The 19,043-nt window shown below is 41.4% G+C and overlaps 1 protein-coding gene across 1 annotated transcript; it reads left to right on the top strand.

The window, feature by feature from the left end:
- Nucleotides 1-7,165: 7,165 nt before the first annotated feature.
- rpn1 (ribophorin I) lies at nucleotides 7,166-12,422 on the top strand. Its single transcript, XM_049000327.1, has 10 exons — nucleotides 7,166-7,603; nucleotides 8,083-8,147; nucleotides 8,683-8,989; nucleotides 9,340-9,549; nucleotides 9,655-9,847; nucleotides 10,050-10,149; nucleotides 10,228-10,366; nucleotides 10,961-11,080; nucleotides 11,164-11,409; nucleotides 11,676-12,422. Exons 1-10 carry the CDS (start codon nucleotides 7,361-7,363, stop codon nucleotides 11,856-11,858), a joined length of 1,806 nt encoding a protein of 601 aa, XP_048856284.1. The 5' UTR covers nucleotides 7,166-7,360; the 3' UTR covers nucleotides 11,859-12,422.
- Nucleotides 12,423-19,043: the final 6,621 nt, after the last annotated feature.

Below are 19,043 nucleotides of genomic sequence, written 5' to 3'. Positions count from 1 at the left end.
GAATGGTGAGTAATCATTTTTAAAAATTACAATTGTCCATGTACCTATTTTACCTTCAAAGTATCTATTATAAATTCAATATAAGGCCTTAAATATGACCAAAAGCTGGAAAAAATACAAACGAAATGAAACCAACAAACACACCAAATTAAATCGAGTCTTTCTTTGAGGGATTAATTTCATTTTTCAGTTTGTAGATCTAATGCTATCAGTCACTCAAGTGCGATCCTGTAAACAGCCAACAGGACAGAAAAAGGCTGAGAGTCTGACTCAGCTTTCCTGACTGAGCCTAATACAATTATTACTTATATATGTTCAAATTTGTTTCTCAGAAGAAAAAACAAAACAGCTACATTTTTCTGAAAGAAAAGTCTTCATAAAAACATCCGGAGTGTATGTTTCAATTTATAGTAACTAGTCAAAAATTTGAGTACTCTTTGTAGGTTTTTCTCTTTATTTAAATATATTTCATATATTTATTTTAAATACTTGAAAATTAGTTTTAAAAATTAACAAAAAGAATATCAAAGCAATGCTTAAGAAACCTGAAAGCCGTCTCTAAATTTTGGATTCCTGAAATTGCCTCTATTTGCCTTGATAAGAACTTCAGGAAGATGAGGCATTTGACTAACACGTTACAGCAGGAAATCATCTGATGTCGGCTCAGCTCTCCTGCAGCGATTCCCACAGATGTAGGGGCTTATGGGTTGTTTTACTCTTCTGTCCTGTCCAGCTTGTCCCTTACAACTTCTACAAGACTGAGGTCTGAAGACTAGGTAGGCCAGGCCATTAATTTGAGCTGTACACTTCTCCATATAGTTTTAGCACAATTTTGAGGTGTGTTTTGGGTCATTAACTTGCTGTCCAATCAGCTGTAGCCTTGCTGGAATGGCAAGTATGTTATGATAATATGGAAGTATGTTAGCCACTCCTCGATGCCTCTAACAGTAACTAACAACTAATTACCTGAGCGTCTGATAACAATGGCAAAATGGCCGGGACAACTACTCTGAGAATTTTAATTATTGCCTATATAGTCACATAACTATGTATTTATTTTCAAATCAAGGAAGCATATTTTTTTTAATTAAATGATTATTCCCCCCCCCTCTGCAGCATAGAATAATACAATTGGATGAGAAGTGTTTGATAATAGGATAAAATACAGTTTAATTATACAATTTAGCTTATATAAACACAATTAGTTTCCTCCTGGACACTGAGGGTTCCCTCTTCATCTACACTGAGCAGGACTTCCCAAAGGCATAAGAGCAGCTGTACAATCTCCTATGCCTCCCATCCTACATTGGTACACGGAGAATTGGCATTAAAATCTTGGTTGCCAAACTGCATTAAAAAAATAGATACAGGCATGTAGAATATTTCTAGTGCACAGCAGGTGAAAAAGCACAGTTTATAGGGAACATTGTAAAAATTTTGTGTTGTGTATTTGCCAATCTTGTTTAGTTGACTGGAGAATGAGGAGAACTGCTCTTTGAAAGTGCATGTGCAAACCAGTCTGAAATGTAACAACACTGTGAAAACTCACACACCTCAAACCAGTCAGTCCTGTCCCCCTGCTCCACTTCAAACGCCTTGACCCCAAAGTGAGCACGAATGATGACAAACTCGGTTTCAGCCGGTGTTGCTGTTTTCTGTCTGGAGACTACCACAGCACGGACTGGAAACTCTGATTTAACAGAATTGCAATTTTGGCTCCATAATCTACAAGTAACTTATTACAACATCATAATTTACCAGGTATTTTGCTATCAAAAATAGGAGGAAGCATAAGTGACAAAGGTAAACTGGTAAAAGGAACGTGGTTTTGAGTAGTTAACCGAAGCTAACTAAGCAATGCAAGCTTTCTGTACTATGCTGTTACAGCTTCCAAGATTGCTTAATTAGTACAGGGATGTGGGGAGACTGCAGCTTATACAATGAAACTTGCATCTGCTTACGTAAACTATCAGATTTGTGTTTAAATTGTGCTGTGTGGTTAAAATATAGTTTCAGATGGCTTCTGCAAGACAGAAAACAAGCAGTTTTCTTTACCGATATTATATTACACACATTAGCCATGTATTCACCTTCCCTTAAAAGCTCATTTCTGCAAAATTCTAACAATAGTAAATGTTTACAGGGAAGGTTAAACCACAAGGAGTGTTTCTGGTCCAGTGATGACACTTAGCACGCATTTAGAACAGAATGATAATTTTCCATGACCTGAAATGTAAACATCCAGCAAAATGTAGCAGAAGGAATTCAAAGTCAGGCACCCCAGGGTTGTACACCAGGTTTTACTTACCATAAATATAAAACACACTTATGATCAAGAGAGGGTGGGAATGAAAGGTTCATTCCCTGTATCACAGGGCAGTACCGTACGTAATAACACTCCCACCACACACACCATCACTGCTCCTGCCCTTCCTTTGTCCTGCCCACCCTTAATACTCATGGCTGACATCAGCAGAGGGCCCTGACACAGGGCGAGTTAGGGCCGACAGCTGGTAGCAATCATGGCCATGCTGAAGCCAGGGACACATACACCCCCAGGCCAAAGCGGCAACCGGCCCAAGCCCAGCTATCCCTTCCCCCGTCCTGCCTTATCCTAAACAGCTGGATTAGTTCCAGATGCTGGCAATGCAGCCGGACCCTTCACCGAAAGGGACCCTTTACTCAAAGCTATTACCATTCAAAGATGAGACAACGCATCAGCAAAAGCACTCTGGCTTCTCATACAACAGCAGCCTTCAGACTTACTTATTGCATGTTTCCTGGCAGAGGCAGACACCATTTTAAGGAGGTGCGCTGATGGGAAATCATCGACTTGACAACAATACTTACTCACTGCCCTGTTGTCTATGTTACTGATCTACTGGCATGGCAGGGCTTTTTTTTTGAGGGGGGTGGGTTCACCTCTGGCAGGCCTCTTTGTTAATACAGAGTCTTGTCACCCCATGTCATTTATTTTATCACGTGCCTTAAAAAGAAGCGCAGGTATCACTGTTATAACATACAGCATTGCCAAGATGCACATTGGGATGACTTGTACATTTCAGCTGTTTGATCGATACACCGTTTTAGATACCTGCAGGGGTTAATAACACGTCAAATGCTATTTAAAGGCTGGGGTTACATGACAGTTGCCTTTACTCGAACCTTGCCAGGTGTGCAACGCCCAAAAAAAGGCTTAATGAAGCCCAGCCTTCAATGCCTCAATGCGCCGCGCCTCACGGGAAATTGGATGTGAAAAGAGGAATGCCTCCGCATTCAGATAAAGAACTAGGCCCTAACTCGACGTGCACAACATCACGGACTGCTACGTACCAAAGTTCAATAATATATTTTATATTCATATACATATCCGACCTTATTATTTCAGCAAAAATCAGCGAGTCGTAAATTACAAAGGAGTTGTCATTTATATTTCAAGGGTTGAGTTGGTTATTTTGAATATTATCTGGACGCAAAGTAAACGAAATTCACTGTCATCTTTGAATTTACCTTTGTCGTCACGCCGTCATTAATTATACCAAAATCACGCTACGGTCTCTTACACTGTCTTTTTGCACACAACTCCACCCTTGGGAAGATATGCGAGCCCAGACGGGGAGCTTCTTCAGGCGCGTTCTACTGGATCTTCTCCTCTTGAACGTCATGAGAAAGCTAAAGCTCTTCTTCCATCTGGCGGTGAAAATGTGGAGACACATGGCTCTCGAACGGGCTCTTTTCCAGTAACTCACCGAGACAGTGATTATTCCTGCTATTTACTCCCATTGTTAAATACAACCTATGTCTCTCGGTAGAAAGATACCATTAAGTATTACAATTTTACCTGGATTTACCCCGACCAGCGGTAGTTCTCACAGTAATACCTACACATAGGAGTAGTAACTTGGCATTAGATATTTAACGTTAATTAACGTCGCTAACGACTTCGGATGGTTACGAAACATTTTGAAACACTAAAATAAAATCCCGACGTTTCTGCTCAGATCGCTCATTTATATAATCTGTTTAAGCAACGCAATCTACCACAATACATTTTTTAGTAAAACGGTGACATGTTCATTACGAAATAATAGCTGCTGGGTCTGGAAACACCCAGACCACCATGCACTGGTAATAGTTTATTATTAGCTTGTGTTTGCCTTATTACCTTATTCGTTTTTCCAGAACCAACTGAATGAACCATTTGTCTAAGGACTAAAAATGTAACACCACTATATTTATGAATAGAGGTGGAAATCATAGTTCTTCTCTTTCGAATTCGGTCATTTGAAAGATTCACTCAGAAAAAAATACTAATTATTTCACTTCCGACACTTCCCTTGGATTATATTCGTTTGGGGAGTGGCCCCTAAATTTAACAAAATGGTATTAATACTGGCTCTGACTTGCGGTCGTTAACGGCGTGAAAGGGTACGTTCAAAAAGAAGGAATCGTTCATAAACAAAACGAGTCTGCGAACAGCCAGCATGGATATGTGCCACATGAGCCGGAAACGCACTAAACACGCTGAATAATTTGCAACATAGGACAGGGAGGCATTTTTATGCACGACTAACGAGTTGTTAAGTAGGGACACGCAGAGATCGTACTCTATTACAGGCCAGGCTGGGAAGGAGGGTGCGGGCGGACCAGCAGCGCCATCTGCTGTCCCTCACAGGGATTGGACAGGGCAGGCCAGAGTGGATCGCGAGATTTGCATAAAATAGATCTGAATCACGTGTGTTCTGATATGTTAAAGACAGCCTAAATTTAGGCTAAATGGTGCTAAGGAGTAGACTAAATACCACCAATGAGTCATGTAAGAAAAATATTTGTTATTGAATTATAAGTCTCTCAACATTGTACCTTAGCTACTCATGTTTGTTAAAAACGCAAACTTAACAGCTCATCATATAGTCAGCTAAGTAGTACAAACGCTAAAAAAACTGGTAAAAATCATTTGAAATTTTGAAAATATTGCATCTCTAAAATCTAATTGCAGCCTATGGGAAGTCACTGCCCATTTAGGCTATATACTACACCAGTAGATGATGTATTTCAGTCACAACTGAGATACGGCTCTCTCGTTTAGTAGTCTGCGTCTTGTTCACCAGCTCGTTCACTCCTTCGAGTCGGAGGTGAGACTCCCTCGTTCTTTCTAGCGGCTCTCGTACGTTCGGTGTAGGCGCGTACGTTCTGTGCCAAAAGCTTGTTGATAGCTACAAAATCATTGACGATGTACATTGTGTAATCATTCCACCCTGGAAAAAGAACAGTTCAAATAAATAAATAAAAGCCCAACATTAATATGACATTCATGCCCCTGATGAATGTATTTAAACATTCTGACCACAACTGTATTTCTTTCAGTAAAGTTTCAAGTAAGTGCTGTGACACATGGAATGCTTATAGCTTGTCTTCGCAATTGGGGTTCTTGCTTATTTGGGCAATAAAAAAATTCTGCTGAGGATTAAATGTCATAGTATGGCATAGATCCAGCTCCAAAAAGAAGATATTTGCTCATATGGTTACAATTTATTATGTGACCAAGTAATAAGCTTAAATGTAAATTGTAATTATATGTAATTAATGCAGCTGTGCTGTAGTATGATGATCCATTTTAGTATCAAATAATATATCATTTAATGCCAGTGTATAATCACAACGACCATTTCTATGTGAAATCAAAAATATATAGCTGTTAAAAAAGTCAAAACCGCCAGAGAGCCAGTGGGGTCAGGCCTGTTGGGGACTGGAACTGGTGGGGTGTTGAGCCAGTCTGGAAAGGCGCCTAGAACAGGGTTGCCTGTCTTTCTATGAAGCGGTTCATCTTGTAGGGTACCCTGAATATTAGCTATTGAAAGTAGTTACAGCAGCTGGCTAAAATGCCGCGGTGTCATGTATGGGCGTATGACGGGATAAAAATTTAAATAAGATTACCACTAAGATTAACTTTATTGTTCCCAGAAGGAAATCAATACCCAAGTAGTCCAAATGGAAGGCAACATTTAATGGCAGGGTTGGTTCCTGCCTGTGCCCCTTGTTTCTGGGCTCTGGTCCACCCTGTGACCCCAATTGCGATTAAGTGGTTATGGTGATTGTTATATTTTATGTTCGAATTTAATCTGTCTGAATTAAATCAATCACACGTAGACACGTTTTAACTCCTCGCTTCTTTACTTTCCTCACATCCTGTGTTTTCCCCACAACATTCCCCACTGTTGCAAATAACACCGTTCCCCTGCTTATTTTATTACGTTCAGTACATGACAGTGATGGAAGGATTAGGTTAAAAATCCTTAATCAAAAACCTTAAAATAAGAACAAGTCCCAAAAAAAAAAAACACAAACCACATCTCAATAAAATTATAAGTGACTTTAGAAAGAAAAGCCAATTTCAATGGATGAGTCAACAGTGTTAAATTATTCAAGTATTCATGTAATAAATGGCTGTAGACCATCTGTTAAACCTGGACCCTTACCAGTTATATAAAGTTAAGACTCATCATAAAATATACCTGCTTACCTTTCATTGTCTGTATTGACATTGGAAAGTCCCTTACAGGACCTGGACATATATGCTTTTTTGTATTATAGTGCTTGCACTCTGTGTTTAACATTAGAGCTCACTCCGGTGGTCTATTTATATTGTTTGAACGACATTATTACATGAATATCCCATATCTTATATATTAATTTATATTTCCATCACTTTTTTCCACCACGAAACTGCTGCTATGCAACGAGATGGTATTTTAGTATACTTTGGTTCACTTTGAACTGAAACATGTTCTGGCGTATTTTGCGTTTGTTGTAGCCATACTTGTATTAGTTCAAATCAATGGGATCAGAAGAATTTAAAAAACATACATTTCTTCAAATTAACCCAATGTCATGATAAGCAACGGTAACTGGATCATTTTCGTCAGGTACAGTCGTAAAATGTGCCGGAAAGTGTCACGCTCTAATCTCTTTTGACCAGCAGGTGACTCTAGTGAGCATTGGAAGCCTCGCAGAATGAACGGCTTCTTAAATCACCTCTAGTGATTTTCGGCTCCTAGGAAATGTACTGTTAATCACTACAAATCGCAATATTTAAACTAAAAACTTGAAGCCTTGAGGCTAGCGAATTTGCAACTGCGGGGTGCTTCTGGCGAATTTACGACACCTCTCGCTGGTTTGCGCCCCTCTGCGTCAGCAGGAATGAATGAAGCGTCATCGCTCCGGCTGCGTCCGGCACAATTCTACTCAATACGTGCAGTCTTCTCTAAAACTCATTTATAAATAATTAAATATTAACGGATCGCGATCGCTACTGCAGCTAATTTTTTTGAAAACGTCAAGCTTTGTTTGCAGCATCAGAATGTGGGGCTGGCTTAAGGCTTTGTTGCGTCTTCTGTGCTTTTTGTCGCTGTTCTGCTGCACAGTGAGAGCTGAAGTCTCTCTTGTAAACGACGAGGTGAAGCGTACAGTGGACCTGAGCACACACCTAGCTAAAATCAGCACCGAAGTGCTACTGTCCAACCAGGGAAGCTCCGCAGCGCACAGCTTTATAGTGGCACTTGAGGCCGATCTGGCCCCTCATCTCGCCTACGTCGGAGTGTCTGTGAGTACCCTAAAACCGCTGGGCCCGTCAGTCGGACCCGGTCCGCAATGTGCGCGGCCGAAAGCTAACTGCAGTTGTTAGCCAGCGGATAGCCACACCAACCACTGGGTTTTTAGTAAATGTAACTTTTACTAGTATTTGTACAGGATTAGGCACCGTACGGAAGCGTAGCGGTGCAGCTCTTGCACTTCCGTGGAGGAGGTGTGACACGTAAGCGCTGAGGCCGCGCTGTAACGTCGCTCGAAGGGTCTGGTCCATAGTTTTTCACGCAGCCGTTTGATATAATGCAAAGACCCAAAATGTGTGCCTGATATAAAAAAAGCTCAAAAGACCTTCTTTCGGGCGTGTACTTTCTGTTTTATGTGCATTATCCTGCATGAGAATTAGCGTTTCAAGCACGTGCTTCATTGAGGCTAATAGCAGCGTTGCGGATGGTCTTGTATTTAAAATGCACGTGTCATCTGTGATCTTTAACTCAGGTGAACGACGAAGAAGAAAAGGACAGACCTTTGGAGCTTAAGGAGGTCAGAGTCAAAGGCCAGAGGTAAGAGGTCAAATGTCAGTCACTATCCATGTGTAGTGGTTGAACGTATGATGAATGAAGTTATTTAACATTTACTTAGCTCATGTTTTTTCAAAAGCTTGTTGATTCCTCTGGTTATTTTACCTAGAGGATTTGGCTTAAATACCTTTCACCTGTCCCAATGAGACTATATCGCTTGAAGTCTGGACTTGTTCCTGGAAAACGATTAGCTTAGCTGATTAGCTGATTATTTAATATTTTATCATTCATAAATGTCACACCTGTTGAGTTTTTGTTGGTTTCTGTGGGTTAAGTGCCTGTGATTTGTGTGCTGTGATCAGAAAGTCTTGGTTGTATTCCAAAGTTGGTCAAGTAACGTCACTGTTGGGCTCTTGAGCAAGGCCCTAAACTCCAATTTCTTCAGGAACGGCCTGACCTGCTTTCTCAGTTGTACTCCACACTGGAAAAAAAACCATATGCTAAACTGCTGTAAATAAATGTAATTCTGTGTCATGTTATGTTGTTTGAATCTAGTTTTGGTCTTATTTATTTTCAGTGGAGTATTTTTTGAGGTGCAGTTGCCATCTCCACTGGCAGGGGGCAGTAAGCTGCAGCTACAGGTAGAAACAGTGCTGAGCCATGTGCTCCGGCCATTTCCGTTGCACATCACCCAGGCTGAGCGGCAGCTGGTGGTCTTCCAGGCCAACCATTACCTGTACTCCCCCTACCCCACCACTACCCAAACCACACGTGTTCGGCTCGCCTCCAAAAATGTGGAAAGCTACACCAAGCTGGGAAACCCCACCAAGAGTGATGAGAATATTGAGTACGGCCCCTTCCACGATGTTCCTCCTTACAGCCAGGTAACCTTCCAGTGGCTTGTAATGCTTAAGGTCCCAGGGTTTTCTGTAGGTCAGTGCACTGCCTCAGCCTCTCGGGTATAATATGGGGAGAATATATTACAGGGCATGGTTGCTCTGCAAGATAATGTTGTGTGAAAGTAACTGGTGTTAAATTAAATGTGTCCTTTATGAGCATAAAGACGGCTGCGGTAGAGTTGAAGGATCTTTTGGGGGGGCTTTTATTTAAAGCATGGGTTTCAAAAATGGTTACTGTTCATTTTTAAGCAAAATATTTTCAATAATTGAATATAGTGTACTTATGTTTTTTTTTTGTTTGTTTGATCTCACCCCAAACGCCCACCACTGTTAAGGACGCCATGAAAATCCACTATGAGAACAACTCCCCTTTCCTTACCATCAGTAGCATCACCCGTACCATCGAGGTGTCTCATTGGGGTAATATTGCAGTGGAAGAGACCATTGACTTGCGGCATACGGGGGCCTTCCTAAAGGGACCTTTCTCACGCTATGACTATCAGCGGCAATCTGACAGTGGCATCTCTTCTGTTAAATCCTTCAAGGTATTTTTGCATTAAAGCGTAATGGTCTTGTGTGGAGTCCGTTTGGTTTCGTGACCCGTTTCCACTGTTCTGTCACTGATTCCGGCTGATTCTGTGTTTTCCCAGACCATCCTCCCTGCTTCTGCTCAGGACGTGTACTACCGGGATGAGATAGGCAACATCTCCACCTCCCACCTCTTGGTTCTGGAAGATTCTGTGGAGGTGGAGGTGCGGCCTCGCTTCCCACTTTTTGGTGGCTGGAAGACCCATTACATCATCGGCTACAACTTGCCCAGCTACGAGTATCTCTACACACTGGGTGAGAAGCCAAAATTCAGTTGGTCTTAAGTCGCATGCCGTGCTTCTGTCCATTTATATTTTATATATATAAAGTTGTGTGATTTTACTTGAGCTGTATTTACCCTGCATATGTGAAGCTTCTGGTTTTGTACCCCTGTTCCTCACCACTGCATGATTTGATCCTTGCTTAATCGCAGTTTTCTGCTTGCTGCCAATCGCAGGTGATCAGTACGCTCTGAAGATGCGCCTGGTGGACCACGTTTACGATGACCAGGTTATCGACCACCTCACAGTTAAGATCATCCTTCCTGAGGGGGCGAGGTCAGTATGCGTCGCTCTTCTCCATGTGTCCGTTCCTCTGTTTGTCTCCCTGTGCTGATACCCCCCCCCTTCCCTCAGGAACATTCACTTAGACACCCCTTACCCCATTGACCGCCTGCCCGACCAGCTGCATTACACTTACCTGGACACCTTTGGCCGCCCCGTGCTGGTGGCCACCAAGAAAAACCTGGTTGAGCAGCACATCCAGGACGTGGTGGTAAGTAAAAGAGAAGGTGAGGGCTTCTGTCTGACAGTTTTGCCAGAATTACTGTACCTAAATATGTTCTATATATGGGAAGATGGTGGCGCAGGAGGTAGTGCTCTCATTTGGCAGCTGGCGGGTTGCAGGTTCGAGCCTTGGTTCCTCCTGACCCCATCAAAGTGTCCTTGAGCAAGACACTGAACCCCAAATTGCTCCCAGTGAGCAGGTTGGCACCTTGCATGGCAGCCTCCACCACCGGTGTGTGAATGAGTGTGTGAATGTGAGGCATAAAAGCGATTTGAGTACTCGTAGGAGTAGAAAAGCGCTACATAAATGCAGTGCATTTACCATTTTTACCATTCTATATCACTGACGTGCAGTGGCTGCATCAAGTAAACAGTGTAGCTGGTTATATTGTAACTTTTCATTTTCTCTCTATGTGTAGAGCAGCCTGTAGCCATTTTTATTTATGTCCATTTTTTTATTACAAAAAGGACTTTTACTTATGGCACCTAAGGGTTACTGAACAAAACCATGCAGATGTTTCATGTATGAGTAGCTGTAGTTTATTTGGAAACTTGATGGTCTCTGTCTGTCCTGCGCCTTTAGATTCACTACACCTTCAATAAGATCCTGATGCTGCAGGAACCTCTTCTGGTAGTTGGGGCTTTCTACATCATGTTCTTCACCGTCATCATTTATGTTCGACTAGACTTCTCCATCACCAAGGTAAAGCTTGTGAGCTGCAGCATCGCTTGTCTGGTTCTGCTGCTGTTGCCTCGTCTAATGAGCCGCATGTCATCTGCGTCCAGGATCCTGCTGCTGAGGTTCGCATGAAGGTGGCCTCCATCACGGAGCAGGTGCTCACGCTAGTCAACAAGCGGCTGGGCCTGTACCGTCACCTGGACGAGGCTGTGAACCGTTACAAGCAGTCACGTGACACGGGCGCGCTGAATAGCGCCCGCAAAGCCATGGAGGCAGAACACCGCTCCTTGACCACTGATGTTGGAGCTTTACAGGGACGCCTCAAGGCTGAGGGCTCTGACCTGGCAGAAAAGGTGGGCTTAGAATTTGGGCTGTTTACCTTTTTTGTGTGTGGATTAGTGGCTTCCATGCATTGTTTTACAGTAGCCTTCTATGCGGTTAAGGTACTGGTGATCTGGAGGACGTTACAAGAAGTCCAGGCCATAAGTCGCAGCGCGACCCCAACATGTACAGCAGTTCACACCTGTCGTCATTTGAGCATCTGCTGATTACCTAAATTTACCTCTGCAAACTCAGAACATGCATGAGGTGCAGAGTCACACTAATTCCGTCCCCTCAGGTGGGTGAGGTGCAGAAACTGGATGGCCAGGTGAAGGAGCTGGTCTGCCGCTCCTGTCAGGAGGCAGAACGTCTGGTGGCCGGTAAAGTGAAGAAGGAGGCGTACATCGAGAGTGAGAAGACCCTGGCCGGCAAGAGGCAGGAGCTGGTCACCCGCATTGACAGCCTGCTGGACGCCCTGTGAACAGGCAGACATGCATACACTTGTACCCCTCTCGTGCACACTTACCCACCTTGATGGTTAATATCCCACGGGCATACGTATGTAGTGATCTCGTACCGGCACTTAGCAGGGAGCCTCTCAGTTCATGTCACCCGGACTTTCGGGTGTCAGGAAATATTAAATCAATTAGGAGATTTTTTTCATCATTTTTAGCATCTTTGTCAGTTCCTGGGTTTACAATGTAATTGCATCTTTTATGGCCCCTCCCCAGTAAGGGGACGATTAACCGGGCAAGTGCCGTATGAGTGAGCTCACACTCTCCAGATCCCGCCGCTTCATGTTAGCTCTGCTATCTTTGCTTTGAGCATTTCAGATCTAAGCCTGGACTGCAGTCCGTTCCTCCCCAGGAACTGCAGTTTTTTTATACACTTTTAATTTCCCTTTGTTAAATGACATGATTTCTATAGTGTGGGAGTTGTACGTGCATGTGATGTTTGGGGGTGTTTATAGTGGTCAGAAGGAATTGGATTTAATTTCAACCTACAAGTGAAAGTGTGAAATTTGAAATAAAAAAAATTAAAGATCTGAGTTGTGAAGTCATTTAGAAACGAAATGGAGGTTTGTTTGTTTGGTTTCCTCTTAATACTTGAGCTTTCTACTTCAGTCCAAATATAAGCAGTGTTTAGGTGGACTGATGTTTCTCACTTGCCTGTAGTGTGAATGTGCCTCATTCACTGGACGTCCTTTGATTGGTGTAAAGCTCACTGTTTTGTTTTGAGAACTGGGAGAAAGGGATGGATTGATACAGTATGTATGCTGAAAATGTTCGGCAGTTTAAATTGAGGGATGAATTTGAGTATAAATCTAAAATGTAAATATTTCTTGGGGTTTTGTTTTTTTCGAAGATACCGCTTGCCATTTTGTAATGCCTTTCATTTCTATCACTGTTCATTTTAATATGTAAATATCTCGTTCCCTGTGGTGCTGTGTGATTCTATGACTTCATTTGAATTTCTGTTGGAGGTGTGGCAGTGCTGAGAGGTGCAGATCATCTCTCTGATGTCAGATGTGAAGACTGCTGTGCCCTCTAGTGGCTGGAGGAGCAGGTGACAGTAAAGTTCCACTACACTTCTTCACTGAGAAAAAGCAGGGTTTGATTATTGGGTAGAGATTTTAAGTCACAAGAAGCTACTAGTCAAGTTTCATGCTTTGCAAACTTGAAATTTTCTATTGCTTTTTTACTTTGTGTAAATACATAGGTCCTTTCACTAAAATAGACATAGAGCAGGTCAAGAACATAAAATGCATTAGAATTGTCTTTTTACATATAATTATGCATCTTTCTAACTTTTAGTCAACATCCAGACGTCTGTGCCTAGGAATGTTGGGGGGAACTTGTGTCCTTACTTGACTTTCAGAATATAAGGGTTACCTGTCTTAAATGATCAACAAAATATGCACCAAAAACACATTAAAATTTTATCACCAAGACCCCATCCTAAATTTTATGCATAATTTTAAGAAAACTGCACTCTCACCAACCGCGGTTGTCCACAGCCAGTGCTTGATGATGAAAATTCCATCACTTTCATCCATGAGCAACCGAAAGCACAGATGGAAAAGTGAAGTGTTAGATGCCAGTTCAGCTTTTGGGAAACGCATCCTTGGTCTGGTGATGCTGTATGCGTGCACCGTCCGTGACCATCCACAGTCAAACATAATATGAACACGTGGAAAAGTGAAGCATGAACTGGCCTTAAGTTTCAGAGTGCACTGCTATTGCCACTTAAAGAAGCAGCTCGCAATCTTTTTGGCCATTTATCCATTTTTCCAGAGTTAAGCTTGAGCGATAACTTTCTTGCCTCTGTGCATGTGATAATGTTTGTGACACAATGAAGCAGTAAGACATGCAACGCACAAGCAGAGGAGGAGAATCATTAAGTTATTAAATTATTAAGTCACCTAGTTTCTGTGTGGACTTTAATTCTGGACTGGGTGGGGGATTATGGGAGTCACCAGATTAGCATTGGGGGGAGGCCGGGAGTGCCAATTTAGGAATTGCAGGGGGAGTGCCACTGACCGCCACTGGGTAAGGCTGGGGGGGGGCGGGGAAGCCAATAGTAATTGCTGGAGCCGGGACTTAACTGTGGCAGGGGTGTATCAACTGGGCAACCACATAGGGGCACCATCTCAGTTACCACTAGGAAGGGGGGGGCATGTCAGTGCGGTCCAGTTATTGAGTCTTTTGGGAAAGGTGAGGATTAGAGTTGTCACACTTCCTGTATATCATGGGATGCTCCTGTATTGAAAAATAAAATGCTGCATTCTGTTTTGTACCAGTTTAGCCAAATTTAATCTCTGTGGACTCTTATTTTCATATTGAAGCTAGCAACCCTAGGGAAGACTGATAGATTCATGAACAAAGGATGTATCTCCAGTTAGGCTAAACCAGCGACACAGTGAGGAGGAACTGCAAGATTCTGCTAAGGTTGATTAATGCGATTTCATTTTTAGGCTGACAGGAGCTGGCATTTAGGGGACACGATGAGAGTGAAAAAACTCCCAACAGCAAAGGAAATTACAGGGAGATGGCAGATTCACTTTGCCACTACAACAATATTCTGGATTTTGCTTGTGCGTTTGGTTGCACGTGTAATATAGAGTAAAACAATAGTCTAAGACTGTGTAGCCTATTCGTATTTTAATCAAGCCTCTCAGTTAACTTTATTTGTATGTCTATAATGACTGTCTCAGAACAGGATGTTGTTGCCAGCATCACATTTTAAGCATCAGCTCACCTGGTTAGTCACGCATTGAAGGCTCAGGATACAGGCTAAAGTGAGCTACACTGGACTGAAATGAGCAAACAATGCAAAGTGTAATGAATATTTTAATATTTGCTGTAATATTCATAGTTCTGACTAAAATATGATCGGGTCAGAATTTATACCGGGTGTCGGGGGTTCAGTCAAATGTTTGCATTACTAAAAATTTGTCAGCAGCTACCACTGCCTTCATCCAACCACATGGTCCTTGTGTGTGCATACAAGCAAGTTTCACAGCAAGGCAACACTGGGTGAGCTTTTTATAATCGTCTATGTCATCACTAGTGCTGAAGATGCTGATGAGATTACCTTCCAAATCTTCAAGCCCTGTGTTTTCCTCACCACTGCTTACAGGAAACCACTGACTGTAATGGGGAGAGCAGCCCCCCTCCTTACATGTCATTACTTTGCTTCCTATTCACTATTTCCTCTGTGTCAGCTCACAGGTGCAGTCAGATCCACAGTTGTGTTCACAGGTCCCCGACAACACAAATAGCAGCAGTTCTGGGTGCTCTGGAATTGTCTGACAGGCAGGAAGAATCTCTCCATCACATCTGCTTCCTGTATCATACAGTATGTGCCTCCTGATAACCTTCACCAGCCTAAACACGTGGTGACATCACTTACCAGACGCGTCACTGACAGTGCTTCCCGAGAACATATGACTGGAAAAACACCAGGGCTTGGAAAAATCGGAAGGACAGCAACATCAGTTTAGTTACATACTAAACATATATTACTGTTGTCCAGGGCCATGCAGAGACTTTTCAAAGGGCAAGTAGGTGCTTGGGTAATTTGATTATTTTAACATGAAGAACAAAAGTTGACCAAAAACTTAGAGTCTGGACAGAAGATGGTCAGACTGCATGGTTACAGATTGGTCAATGTATCAGACACCGTGTATATTAAACTGGCAAACAGATCATATGGCAGAAGCTGCACAGAAAAAAAGTCAATTGTGGACTCGAGATTTGAGGAAGAAACATCAATAGTATCCAATATGATGATGACACCATACTTATAGCAGAGTATGCTGAAGATCTGAAAACACTTTTAAGGAACGTTAAAAAAACAATGAAAAGTTAAGAATGATGAGAGAATAAAGGCAAATAATGAAGACATAGAAAATGTAGTTATGGATGTTGGGTTACAAAGATGGATAGAAATAGGAGGTAAATGTGGACGTGGTCATGAATTGGAGATTTTAGTAGCTGCCGTGTACCGTTTGATTACAGAAAAATCTGAAAAAATAAAGACAAAATGAGATTTCTAAGTGGAATCTACTAATACAAAGTGATACTGTCTTCTAGCAACTAATAAGACCCTCACAAATGAGGAGAAAATCGTTACAAAGAATAGCTATGCAACACAGCAGAATTCTCATGTAAGTCACGACGATGGTCAAATATTCGCAATGCCAGCGAAACCCCGTTCCGCTTTTCACTTGAACTGTACACTTAGTTTCCGCTAGATGTCACTCTCCTCTCGAAATGTACGACGTTTCCCTGTTTTTGTTGATGGTGATGTATTTTACCGTTGATTGGCAAAGACAGATTATTAATAAAAGTCAGATACACCACATTAAATGGAGAGGCAAAACTGTAGGGCCACGAGAACGGTAAAACACCAAGTTTCGTGACTTTGTGTTTGACCATATCGAAGAATGGATAATCCCAGAATATTACGAACTGTGGTAAAGATATGGAAACTAATGCTCGTTATCTATGTTACCTTGACGACCATCAGGCGCTAAGTCGGTGAACATACTTTGTTATTAATGGAGAGCTTGTATATATTGAAAAACGCATCTTTTTGTCACAAGTGTCACTCACAACTTCCTCTAATGTTCCCTTATGAAAAATAGACGTCTGTTATTGCTGTGTATGACGCACATATAGGCCTATGGATACATCCCGCATACAGCACGAAGATCGCGGTTTTTATAGCCACTTTTCTCACAACAAAAGTAGGTTACGTGTTAATGCTTTCCACCACGTTTGTTTACATTCGAAGAATTCATCACAACTGCTACCCCTGCAGATCCCTACACCATCACAGTTACATAAATCGCTATTTATTTTATCAAGTGATCTGAATGACATGTCCTGTTTTAAAACACAATAAACAATAAATTATTTACTAAACTAATATAGGCTATCTGTTTATAACCAACTTTTCGCAAACTGATGAAAGCTCTATTTTTGTCTAGCTTGATTCGAAAGTACGTATGATTTCATACAAGTACGTTTCTTTGCCAAATTACTACTTTAGTTTATTTCGATTGGTGTGCATTCGTACATCCTACTTTGTAAACTGTTCGTAATGTAATTAAATGTTTAATGTACATGTAGGTGGGTTTAATACATTGCGTAATACAATGACGTTTACTCTTTCGAAATCGATGCCCGCTATTAAGTGGATTTTTTTAATGGTTTACGTTGTCTATTGTTATCAAGATTGCTTTCCCTTTATGGTCAGTGTAAAAAACTTCAATTTTTAGCCATTACGTGCAGCGTACTAGAAGAAGCATCCAACCTGGTGGACACTGAAGGGAATGTATTTGCATGGTTTTGTAAAGGTGGACCCCGATAAAATATGAACTCTGAGCTGCAATCAAAGACCAGATGCAAGGAAGAAGTGCAGACGTCCCAGGACGGTTACGCGCACACGGAGTGGCAGTTCATTTTCAATTCTCGTTCAGTTCTCAGCAGTAAATAACACATAGACATTCGCATGAATTGTCACATGGGAATTCCGCTCACTGTAGGTTACATAGAGGTTAATTCAGTTTTCATAAAAATCCGTTTGGTATTGGTCCTGAGGAATTAGACACATTAACACATGCAGACGTTAAAACACAACACCTAATTGCTTCCACCAATTTGCTTCCTAATGCGTCGTATCCTTTGACGATTTTCTGTTAATCTCTAGATATCTGTGATGTTTAAACGTATATGAATTTTCCCCAACAACTAATACAACAAAAATTTATATCCAGTAAGTGCACTTTTACATTTTCATGAGTACCCAGGATTTAAGTAGAAATGTTAGTGAATGTTTTTAACAAAAGAAACATTAAATAGTTAGCACAATTACATCACAGCACAATTTTGAATACACTGTTCTGGTGCCCACATGTAGGCCTACAGATTAACACTCCTACAAATTTATCGCTATAAATATACACATATTAACAATTTTTAATATGCATTTGTATGTTTTATTGATTTTTTTTCTAATAAAAAGCAAGAGACAGCAAACTAGTATACATAAAGTGATAGGTCTATATACAAAGGACATGAAATGCCTTGTAAATATATTGGCTTTAAACGTCTATAAATAATATTGTCCCCCCCCCCAATACTATTTAGACATAAATATAGAAACATCTGTAATCTACGGAGCCCCTAAGGGGACATGGTTTTGTATGGTTTAGAAAAAAAATAATGGGAGGAAAAAAATAACGTGTCATATTGCGAGATCTCGGAATACTTTTATGAGATCTCACAATACATTTGTGTTATGCCGCAATACTTTTCCAAAATCTCGTAACACTTTTGCATTACCTTGCGAAATCTCGCGATATTTTGCGTTACTATTAATTACTGCACTGCATCCATTCAGTAATAAACTAAAAATTGTATAACTAAATAGCGGTGTCTAACTTAATTACTGGTAGTGAATGGACAGTGCAATGTTCTGAAGGTTAAATGGTATGCATTGTCCCTCACACTTTGAAGCTTAAAGTACACTTTACTGGACTTGTCTGTGCCATATAGTTTTATAGGCCGACTTATTACTCCATTAGTTTTATCCTTTGAAAGTACACTATGCAAAAATTGTGAGAAATTCACCTCCCATGTCCCCTTAGGGGCTTCGTGGTAATCCTTGTGTAGAAATGTGTACCCAAACAAAATGTATGTGCTCAAACATTCAATCTTAATGTTGCTTATATATTATACATGAAAGTATAGAACGTGTAAAAATGTATCTGTCTCTTCGTTTATCTCTCTCTATCAACCTGTGAGATCTTCTCCGTTAAATGATGCATTAGATGCATTGAATGTTTGTTGTGCGGGTTTGAAAAGGCTGCGATAATCTGGGAGTGAGAGATAAGAAGCGCCGTTTATTCCGCGGCTCTTGGGCGCCCATTTTCTGTCCCGACGGGCCCAATTCTCCTGACACCTCCAGCCGCACGCTGATAACGATTAGCCTATATATTATCTCCACAAAGAACAAAGATTAGCTAGCAAGGATGAAAAATTACCCCTGGACGGTAATAATCAAACGAAAGAGGATCCTGAGATCCAGATTGTATTTTACGAGTATCCCACCCCGTCTGCTAACGACCATGCCCGTAATAAGCATTGTAAATGCACTT

This window comes from Brienomyrus brachyistius, unplaced genomic scaffold, assembly GCF_023856365.1.
Source record: "Brienomyrus brachyistius isolate T26 unplaced genomic scaffold, BBRACH_0.4 scaffold50, whole genome shotgun sequence".
Classification (NCBI taxonomy): domain Eukaryota; kingdom Metazoa; phylum Chordata; class Actinopteri; order Osteoglossiformes; family Mormyridae; genus Brienomyrus; species Brienomyrus brachyistius.
This window is presented reverse-complemented; position numbering and strand designations above follow the sequence as displayed.

What these genes read in the sequence shown, in the direction of transcription:
- rpn1 (XM_049000327.1), top strand. Translation starts at nt 7,361, where the DNA reads ATGTGGGGCTGGCTTAAGGCTTTGTTGCGTCTTCTGTGCTTTTTGTCG. An exon ending in TCGCCTACGTCGGAGTGTCT is followed by an intron (nt 7,604 to 8,082) that starts GTGAGTACCCTA and finishes TCTTTAACTCAG; the next exon opens with GTGAACGACGAAGAAGAAAA. An exon ending in GCTCTGACCTGGCAGAAAAG is followed by an intron (nt 11,410 to 11,675) that starts GTGGGCTTAGAA and finishes CCGTCCCCTCAG; the next exon opens with GTGGGTGAGGTGCAGAAACT.